General features: G+C 37.9%; 1 protein-coding gene across 1 annotated transcript in view; it reads left to right on the top strand.

Moving 5' to 3' along the window:
- Positions 1-9,932, top strand: part of ADCY1 (adenylate cyclase 1) — a 142,595-nt gene extending 132,663 nt beyond the window's left edge. The window contains exons 17-20 of the mRNA XM_056484082.1: positions 14-112; positions 4,076-4,190; positions 6,020-6,144; positions 6,951-9,932. Coding sequence (XP_056340057.1) covers positions 14-112; positions 4,076-4,190; positions 6,020-6,144; positions 6,951-7,289 — 678 coding nt within the window. The 3' untranslated portion in view covers positions 7,290-9,932. The remainder of the gene's footprint in view (positions 1-13; positions 113-4,075; positions 4,191-6,019; positions 6,145-6,950) is intronic.
- Positions 9,933-11,303: the final 1,371 nt, after the last annotated feature.

Here is an 11,303-nt window from a genome sequence, read left to right on the forward strand (position 1 = left end):
GTTTTAAACAAAGCTTATGGACAAAGAATATTATAAGGATATTGAAAAGATCAAGACAATTGGAAGTACATATATGGCAGCTGTGGGACTTGTACCTACTTCAGGAACTAAGGTAAGAAGATTTTACATAACAGTCTTATGTGAAGGAATCATTTTCCTTCAATTTCCAGAGGAACACAACTAATTTTGTAAAATTATTGATAACTTGCATGACTTCTTTACATTTTGAAATCCAAAGAACAGCTGTAGCCAGAAAAGGAAAACTGCCATTTGCTTATGTTGCTTCACTTGTGATTTCATTGTCTACAGCTTTGAATTCCCTGCAAACTGGTGTATAAAAGCCTCTAAATCAGAGTGGTATTGTTCCAAACCTGTTATCTTACATGGCCTTGTAAGATGCAGGGAAAGGTAGTCTCTAGTGTAGTGAATTGCTGCAAAGCTAGCAGAAGAATATTAAAATGCAATTTTTACACATATTTTTTAATATTGACATATACAAATAAAATAAACATCCTCTCCCAACCCCCATCATGGGCAGGAACTTTGTGCTAGGTACAGTTCTGCACTGTACCTGGTCCCTCCAAATCAGCTCTTCTTGGTCTCTACCATTAGCATTCTATTTACTGCTTTAAATACTCTGCAATAAAAAATGTCAAAGTCATTTCAAAACCACTAACTCTGGGGCACAGTTCTTCTGTATCCTCATCACTACCCCTGAGAGTTATTCTTACCTTTACACACTATCTTGGAATAGAGATTTCCTAGATTTCCAAGAAGCATCTGGAAAGTCAGAAAACCCTGTGGGCATTATATTAAATACAGAGTATACTATGCATGTTAATCATACTAATAAAACTAAAACATTAAAATTTTATAAAATTTATAATACAAGAATAGCATGAAAATTAAAGCAATTCATTCACCTCATCTGCCCAGAGCTTTCAGACACTTCTCCCTTGTTCTGATATACATGTACATATGTTGTAGACATATGTTGAATACATTAGTGCATATGGTTTAGCATTGCAAAGTAATATAAAATTAGAAGGCAAAAAGCAAAAAAGGCCAGAAGATGCCCTGTGGACTTTTTAGAAACAATTATCTTTGCTAATTAAATAAAATACAAGACCACATTTAAATCAATGGTTAGAATCATGTTGGAGTATATCACACAACTATTCTTCTGGTCTGCAAAGTATTTCCAGCTGATGCCTTCCTTTGTATCATTCCTAGAAATCTATACATCACAAAAAAAAAAAAAAAAGATATTTTTAAAAATCTGTTTATCCTAAAATGTTTGACTCATGAGTCATGAGACAGGGAAAAAACACTGATCTTTAGAATTTTTTCAGTGTGTGATCTGAGGCAAACAGGCAGTGGCATACTTTTGTGTCTGGTATAAATGCTCTTTGAACTATAATCCTCAAAACAAGTGTGTTATTGGGTAACTTTGGCAGCATATGTTCCAAAACCTAAACATGTTTGTCTCTTGTATTTTATAGTTGTTGAGTGAAGGGTCAGCTGAGTTAGTCCAGTACAGAAGATACTGCTCTGAGCTTATGATAGTAATGCATTTTAAATCACTGCAGAAGATCTTATATAGTACTCACTCTTCCTTTTAAATCTTGGGGCAAACTTTTATATTTTTTATATATATATATATATATATATTTTATTAAAAATTCTCTATTCCAGAAAAAAAATATTTCCTATGAAACAGACAATAATTTTTTACTCTAACTTAGGGTTTAAGTTCTTCTGTGATGTCTCCCTACTGTTCATGTGATGCAAATGAATAGAAATTACTCACATCCTTTTGCCAGTTTCCCAGTAGTTCTTCAGCATATACCTGTATATTAGAAGTCTGATAATCTTGGCTGGCCTGTAATGCACAATCACTGCCAGTTTCACACAGTCCCAGGGCTGTCCTATGGATTCATATGTGCCCATGGGGAGCCATAAGACACTCAAGAGCCCCTGGTCTGCCCTATGCCAGGAGTGTGCCTGGTTTGACAAAAAAATCTCACACAGCCTCTGATTGTGAATCACTAATTTCATACTAGAATTTGGACATGAACAGGAAGCAGTGATGGGGTTAATTGTGCTCTTGACTGGGGATATTTACACACTTAAGAGCCCAGTACCCTAATGAAGTTAAGTATTTAAATCCCATATTTTACTGCCCTCCTGTTTCTGCACCTTGGCTTCAGCAGGTGACTGCAGTGAATGCAGACTGCCTCTGTCACAGTGACTTTGCTGTGATGCTCTGGGCAGTCTTTCCAGTAACTACTTTGATGTTTAAATAAATAATTGCTTGCCAGTTATATCAGCAGGCCAGCACACAAAACTTTGTAGATCTTTGCACACAAAGCTCTTTGTAGATCTTTTGCACAATATAAATTAATTGTATCTGTATTTTACCAGGATCTTGACTTCACCAGGGTCCTAACCTTGTGGTGCTCTTCAGTGCAGGTTCAAGAGAGTTTGCCCTAGTCCTATTGAGAGGCATCTGTCACCTGCAGCACCCTCAGTATTTGTCGCCAGTCCTTTCTGATGCAATCCTGAAGGGCATTGCAGGAAAACAGAACATTCATCAGACAGCAAAGAAAGGGAAGAGAGGAAACATAAAGATCAGAAATCAAATAAAATCATGCACTGCTCTCTCCCTGCTCCAGACATTGATTGTTTTTTCCTTGTCTGTTGGAAGTATATCCATCAGCTCTTTAAGCTTCTTCCTTTGTTTTGGTAGTTCTGGAAAGCAGTAGAAGTAGCTAGTTCACACTGCAAGGAGCAGAATGCTAGACATCCAGACAGGTAAATAAAAATACCCTTCCTGACAACTGGGACTGGCACAAGGATGACTTTCATAATTTTTTGTAAATTTCCTAGCCACATGTCCTGGTTTGGGACATGAAGCAACCCTTTCAAACTGAGGTGAATGAAGGAAATAGCAACCTGTTTCTCAGGTTTTTCAGTCACTGTTCAGCACTGCATTTTTAAAATCTCGCTATCATGGCAAAACCTCAGCAAGCTTTCATCTCATGCCAGCTTGCACAGTCCTGTTGTGTAACACCCTACAGAAGCTGCCACTGACCCTGCATTTCTTTCACCATATCCTACCTTTAGCCCACTTTCACTCTGCAAATTTGTTCAAAAATTCATATTTCTATTCTAATAAGAGCAGAACATAAGAACAGTCATACTGAGTTGAGTCAAAGGTTTATTCTAGTAACCTCTCTTTAACTAACCAAGGTTAGATCCTGGGGGGAGAGCAGGAGTTACAGAACAAATATGCAAACCTTTCTTTTGTACTTTCCAATAATATGCTGCTTAGATTTTTTTACTACTTTGTAGCAAATATTTCTTTCCTGATCTTGAGAACTATGTTAGAACCTTGCTAAGTTCGGGAATCCACAATATCCTCTGAAAATTTGTTGCACAATTTAATTAGACTGAAGTTGTAAAAATTATTTTCTTATGTTTGGGGTTCTATTTACAGGTTAATACTTCACCATCTCATTTGATCCCTTTTGGGCAAAAACCATTAGTTTGTTTAGATACATTTGATAACAGCTCCCTTCAACTTGCCTGGAATGGGAAAACATTGGGGTGTTCTGAAATTCACAGGATTAAACCTAACAGGAGTTTTGTCAATAGGAACAGCATGCACCCCATGGAAGCTGGGAGCCAGCAAAAGCCCCAAAGGGACAAGAGGGCAGAAACTATAGTTATTAATAATCATCAGGCAAAGTAGTTTTGTAAGAAAGCAGGTTATATTCCCTGCCACACTCAAAACAAACATCTGTAGCTCTCTAGCAACAGAACCACTTTACCATGGGAACTTTGCTTTCCATTCTTCCCAGAAATCAAAAGGAGAGAGAGAAGGAAAAAAATAGCAGAAATAAAGAAAGCATGTGCTGCAGCTACTATCAAAAGTTTCCTTTCACAAAAAGAAAAATTGGTTAGATTCTTTTCTTAAGGCATCTGTTTGAACTTCTCATTATTTTTCACTTTAGTATTTAACCTGCATCTCAGTACCATACAAATCTAATGTGCAACACTATTTTGTTTCTAGGCTAAAAAATCAATTTATTCCCATCTGAGTACACTGGCAGATTTTGCAATAGAGATGTTTGACGTTCTTGATGAAATCAACTATCAGTCTTACAATGACTTTGTGCTACGAGTTGGTAAGTCACGTTTCTACATTTATCACACAAGCAGAAGATTGTTTTTCGTTGGCTTTTCCTGTGCTGTCAGCAAAGGATTACCTGTCCTGCACTCATGATTAAAACTGAAAATTCTCCATTAGTGAGAGAGCCACATCCATGTAAAAGGTCAGCAGTCTGGATGGTGTGCATTAGTATTAAGGAACTGTAATTCCCTCCAGTTCCAGTGTATTTGCTTAATCTGTGCACCCTGAAAAGGAAAGTGTACCTTTAATTTTATACAATATTATGAATGCACACAATCTTGTGACTTACACTGCTTTGCATTGCTAAGCTGCTGAAAATTGGGTCTTACTGTATTACTTTAAGTTGCATCTGCAAAAGCTTTGTTGGCATTAAAAGTGCAATGGGAGGTTTTTTTCCACAGATGCCAAATCACCTTAACCAGTCCTGTTCTCTCCAACAAATCAAGTCCTCTGGTCTGCACAATGCAACCCTTCCCATGCAATCCTTTACATGTTATTACATGTCTTACCACTCATTTTTCTCAGTTTTCTTTGAGATCAAGTTTCCCTGCTTCCCTTTCTTCATGTATCCTGCTCCTCTCCAGTGGTACTTCCACTGCTGTTCTCATTTCATTGCATATTCTAACACTGATCATTTTCTCCATCTTCTTTTTCTACATATTTTCATGGCTGACTTGTGAGGATGGGCTGGACAACAGGAAAACTCAGGTTGCTAGCAATGGAAGATTGAGAAAGACCAAAGACATCAAAGGCAGCAATAGGAGAGTAATACATCTTTGACCTCCTGTACATCCTAATAATTATAAACCCCAAATTCTCTTTGAACTCTGTTATAACTTGTCTTTCCAGGATCACAGAGGATCAAATATCTAACCCTCATTCTTCTGTGTAAATTGCCTAGGAAAGCCCTTGCAGAGAATCTCATGCAGGGTTTAGTATCTGCAGCTCTTCAGGGCACTCAGAAGGAACATCCTCTTTTATCTTCCAAACAAGATGTTGAAATCAGTCAGAAATGTAGAATTGAGCTCTGCAGTTTCCAAAAAAATTATGCTTTAGCCATTTTCATATACTTTTGTCATCTTCCACTGTCTCTGGGATCTGAGTTGTCTGGTGCTACCAACCAACCTGACACTTTTCCCTTACCCCAATCCTATTTCTGTTCCACATGGAAAACCTCCTTTAAAAGGCTTTATATGTGCAATTGCAGTGGAAGTTATAGGAAACAATTAAAGATCTTTAACAGTTTGTCCCATTTTCAGCTAAACTCTGCACTACCACCGCTTTTCTTCCTTTCTTTAAACAAACAAAATCCACAGAAGAATCAAATTTTTATGTTGTCTATCATATTACATTTCCAAGAAGATATCTCAAGGAATGTCTTTGTTGTGTTTCTAGACTTTTAAAAATGCAGAAGTCCACTTTGGATTAATTTAATCATAAAATCATGAATATGCTGAGGGACCATAGAATATGTAAGGGACCCATCAGAATCATCAAGCCCAATTCCTGGCCCTGCACAGGGTAGCCCAAAAGTCACACCATGTGCCTGAGAAAATTGTCCAAATGCTTCTTGAGTTCTGCCAAGCTTATTGCTGTGACCATTTCCCTGCAGAGTTTGTTCCAGTGCTCAGTCCCCCTTTGGGTGAAAAAAACTGCCTGACATCCAACCTAAATCTCCCTTGACTCATTTTTATGATGTTAACATACATTACTGTATTACAAAAAAAAAATGCTAGGACACTTGTGCCAGATCTGTTTTGCAGGATTCATGTTTCCTTTGGATAATACTCTGTAGTGAAAACCAAACTTGCTGTTTAATTTTAGGTATTAATGTTGGGCCGGTAGTGGCAGGAGTCATTGGAGCCAGAAGACCACAGTATGATATCTGGGGGAACACTGTGAACGTTGCCAGCCGGATGGATAGCACTGGAGTGCAGGGGAAGATTCAGGTGAGTGCATTCTAAGACAATTTTGCAAACTTTACATACCTCCTGTTGTATGCGGTTGCATTTTCAAGAACACTTAGAGAATGCAGCCTCGCTTTGTTCTTATGGAGAGGGCAACACTCTCCAGATGACTCATCATCAGAGGTATAGTTGTTTTCCATCTTGTACACTTCACTCCTTAGAGGGAATTAAATCATCAAATAAATCATTTGCTATCAGAAGAAACAAGATTTCTCTGCTTCATTGCACACAGTTGGAGGTAAGCCTGAGAATGCTAATGCCAGTCTTTGTGCTGTAGAAATTTTGCTTAAATAAGACCTCCAAGGAAAGGATCTCTGTTCATTTGCATCTTTGTTTTATGTAGCTCTAAAAATTGCTTGGATACATTGGATTGGAGAGGTGACACAGACAGAGAACATTGTTGTTCTACTTACTAGCACCTATGGTGTTCCTCACAAAAGCTCAATGAACACCTCCAGTAATTTATCCAAAATACCTGCCTAACCTCCAGGGATCCAAAGGTCTTCTGCAATAAATTAACATCACTGGAACTGATACAGCTTACAATTTGGTTACATATTTCTGTTGGACAGAGCTTAATCTGTCTGTGTATTTATTTAACTCAAGACCAGAAATTCTGCCTCTCAGAGTCCAGTTTTATCAGTGATCTTTACTTCTCAAACAAAATTCTAAGTGAGCCTGAGAGCAGCTGTTTCTGCATATTTCATGACCAAGAAGTAAAATGGAAAGGGGTGGGCAATTACATGAACAGAAAAAAGTAACAAGGTTTGTTTGTTTTCTGTCTCCAGGTGACGGAAGAAGTTCAGCGGATATTAAAAAGATGCAGCTACGAATTCGTGTGCAGGGGTAAAGTCAGTGTAAAGGGAAAAGGTGAAATGTTGACCTATTTCCTGGAAGGAAAGGCTGATGGAAATAATTCCCAAACAAGGTCTTTAAACCTAGAGCGGAAAATGTACCCTTATGGGAGAGCAAACATTCAAACAAAACTGGGCACCAGCTGTCCATCGGTGTCCTCAGCCGCTAGCTTTACTGCAAAACCTGCTCATGGAGCAGGTCAAGCATCTGCCACTCACACAAACCAAACACTGCATTATCTTCCTTCTGTGCCAGCTGTGAAGGAGGCATAGAACACGGGAGATTTGGTTGTGCCACTTGCAGTGAACTTGGAGAGCAATGGTTGCCTGGGTTTTTACCAAGAAGTCAGAGGTCGTAGGCCATGTCATGAACGAAGGACCACTACAACCCAACCAAAGAGAACGTGGGGACTGTGTAATGAACTCTTGGGATGGAACATATAAGGGCTAGCAATTCTGTTATGAAAAGTCAAAACGGGATTTTCCGGAAATGAGGCATATTTTCTTGGCATTTTTAAACAGTAAATGAAAAAAATTAGATAAATGTGCAAGCAATTATTTATGTGTGTGTGTATATATGTTTTAATCTATATATACACACACATACAAACAGTTCTGTGTAGACTTAATAGATATTTATAGAGATGAACATAAAAGTGTGTATTTATTTACACATCCACCTGCAGTGATATAGCAAAGAGATTTCTCTTCCTGTCATAGCCAGAATTGTTGGGCCTGGGATTAGCAAAGCTGCATTCAGCCATGGAATGTGGGATGCCTGGAGACTCTCCAGGGCTACAGCAAGACTTTGAGAAACTGTGCTCCCAGTGCATGAATTAATGCAATGAGAACAGTGTTTATCATGCTGTCAATGGCAGATTAATGAAGACTGGATTCAGCTAATTACAGAACCCTATACATTTTTTAAGTTCTCCTTGCATGCTCCAAAAATTTCCAAAAGCTTTCAATCAAACCATTACACTAGGATATAAAGTAGATAAACCACAGAGCTTAAAGTTTAGGCAAAAGAACAATATGTATTATCTCCATTAAAAAAATACAAGAGTGGTAGAGCATAGAATTAGCTGCCTCTTTGTAGGTCATTTGACTTTGTGCAAGACAGAGGAGCCACCCTGCAAGCACAGCAATATGCTTATGCAATATAGAAACATTCCTGTATGTACAGTGCTGATTTTACTGAAGAGCAGAAGGATGGTATTATTTCAGGCTTTTAGAAATAGCACAAGTCCTGTGGCTCAAGTCCAGGATTTACCATTCTAAACAGCTCAAAGAATAGTCCTGTACTGGTGGCAAACATCCTGTTGCTAGTTTTGTGACATTTGTATGTTTGCCAACATCGTTTTATATATTAACTGATTTTTAAATTTATGCCACAGTTTTATTATACCTTGATTCTATCCAGACTCACTCTTCAAAGCTGTACAATTATAGAAAGCTATAATTCTGAGAAACAAGCACAGTCAAACTTTGCCAAGTGAGAAGCACTGCTAAATGTGCCAGGAGAGCGAGGCCTGCTCTTAATCTGCATAAAAAGGAATATATTGTGGCTGATTTTCTCTGCTGCTGCCCATATCATATTGCTTATGCTTTGATACTGAAATGATGATCCAGATGTGAAATGTGGAGTGCAGTTCCATAGTCGAGGTGGGAGCAGTTGAAGGTCATCCTGCTGAGGGACATGTGCTCCATGTGCCATATTGTCCTGACGGGGATTCACAGGCTAGCTAACCTCAGTTGCTTTCCAAAAGAGAAGTAAAATTTTACATTGTCTAAAAGCATGCAAAACTTCCTTTTAACAAGCAAAACAATCCACCCAACACCCCCAAAGAAAAAAAAAAAAAAAGCTAAGATCAAAAACCAACAACAACAAAAGCCAAAAAAAAACCCCCCAAAAAACCCCAAAACAACCAACCAAACTAAAAACCCCATCCCAGAATGCAGAAGTTGTATAGATTGTACAGTAGTACATGTACTTCTTCATGTACTAACTGTCATACTTCCCTTTGGTGGGCCTATTTTGTTACAGATTTCAGTGGAAAGAAGGTTCTGAGAGAGTCCCTTTTTATCAGCTTTTGCATTGGAGCAGTAATTTTTTGTGTTAAAAGTATGTACAGCACAATGTCAGTAGACGCAAATGGTTAAAGAAATGTTGCAGGAATTTCTGTTCTCCACATCAGGATACTGTGGGGCTCCAGCGTTTTTCAGGAGAGTTTTAAATTAATTTTTATGTGCCCTGCCTGCTAGGTGCTTCATTACAAACCTGGCAAAGTCAGTCTTATGATTAAAGTGACTATAAAAACCTGAGAAGTGCTTCCTAATTGTGCTGTACAGGTAATATGCACCCTGACTGAGCTGAAAAAAATTACTGCATTTATTTATCTCCCCTAAGAGCTACCCAGTTCACAGATGTTCTTCTAGAATAATTTATTTCTAGTTTTGAGATGTTGAAATAATTTTAAAAATATACATGTAGAGAATACAGATTTAAAAGAACAAATATTTACATAACTGAACTGAATCAGTGGTATTCATGTAAAGCACACTGCTTAGTTATGTTCTCTAACAGGTTTATGAGAACTAAATCATCACAGGGAAAATTAAATATTTAACCAAGTTGGAAAGCATTATGTGCAATAGCATTAATCCCTTAGTTCCTCTATCAAAGAGCCCATGCTACATTTTTGAATTCAGTGAATTTGGTATAATTTCACTGATAATAATGAAATAAAACCATCTTCAGATCCTAGCAGTAGATAGGGTAGTATGTGAACACATCGACCAAACACATCCATTGGCCCACCCAAAAGATTTCAATGCAATTACTTATTTGTTGTTCTTTCCATTAGGCTCAAGATATAGGAATCTTGCCATTGTTTCTTTGACTAAGTGGACAGTGAGCACAAAAAAATTGTCCCCTCTGCTGATATTTTTGTGACAGCTCTCCTTCCCAGACCCATTCCCAGCCAGATAATGTCAGTGGAAGATCATGTAGCAAGGTAAATTTGGATTATTCATATTAACATTTTTAAATTATTGGCAGGTGATAGTTAATTACATTTGGTCCAAAGATTTTCAAAGTTTGATCCTCTTTTCCAACAGCCAAACAAGGCATGTGACTTTTGTAAGAATATTTTTCGTGTTGAATGGAAAGAATCAGGCAGGCACAGTCCATCATCAGCTTCTCATTCTACATTTTTGGAGGAGGTCTCTGCCTGCCAGAGCAGGTTGAGTGGACCAGGATGGCTTCTTGGTATTGCAGGCAAGATGGTGTGTATGTCCTAGCTTACAGAATCAATGCTGGTATATTTGGAATTAGTTTCCAGACTTTAGGTCATAGATATATAGAATGTTTTGGGTTGGAAAGGACCTTAAGGATCATCTAGTTCCAACCCTGTTGCCATAGGCAGGGACATCTTCAAATAGACCAATTTATCACTCACATTAAGTTTATTATCATTAACTTAATTATCCTGTCATTAATGTGTTTGGTATTTTTATTACGGTTTTTGTTGCTGGTTTTTGTTGCTGGTTTTACCATGGGCAAAACTATATATTACTTTGTAGTCCTGGACTGAGCAGTATAAATTTATGAAGTTCAGCTAAGGCACAAATTAGTCAAATACAATGTAAAATGACAGGCAGGATTCAGCAGCCATTTCAACAAGGAAAGCTAAGTGCCCATTGAAATAATGATATAATGAAGCTGTGCTCTTATCTTTATGCTTTCCCTCCCTATTCATATAGTTTTTTCCCCATTTTCCTTGTGTCTACATTTGTTTAATTTCAGTTCTTGTGTGACAGCTTTTAATGACATATTTAATCTCTCAGCTCTTCTGCATTCTTTGACATGTTTAATAAGTTTTATACATGGAAAGAGGGGAAATACACACGAAAGTAATACTTGTAAAAACCTCATAAATGCACATCTTCTACTAAATTAGAGAAGGTTGCAAGCAAAATTGTTATTGACAATTGTCCTAAGATGGTATGTGGCCCACTCCAATACCTCTGAATATCATCAGAAGGATTTCCCTGGATTTCTGTGGGATTTGTGTTGAGTCCACCTTATTGCATGCAGTTGTATTTCCTGTCTTGCATATATTAATTTTCTGGTCAAGAGCTGTAACTTTTGCCTGGGTAACCTTGTTGTGGCCCCATCAAGGGTCTGCCCCACAGCAACCAAAAGTCCCCAGTGTTCATCTGAGGATAGTAACTTGTTCATTTGTGGGCAGAATTGCCTCCTGCACTTCTGTTCACTGTTTTATG

This window comes from Oenanthe melanoleuca, chromosome 2 (genome assembly GCF_029582105.1).
Source record: "Oenanthe melanoleuca isolate GR-GAL-2019-014 chromosome 2, OMel1.0, whole genome shotgun sequence".
In the NCBI taxonomy this organism is placed as follows: Eukaryota; Metazoa; Chordata; class Aves; order Passeriformes; family Muscicapidae; genus Oenanthe; species Oenanthe melanoleuca.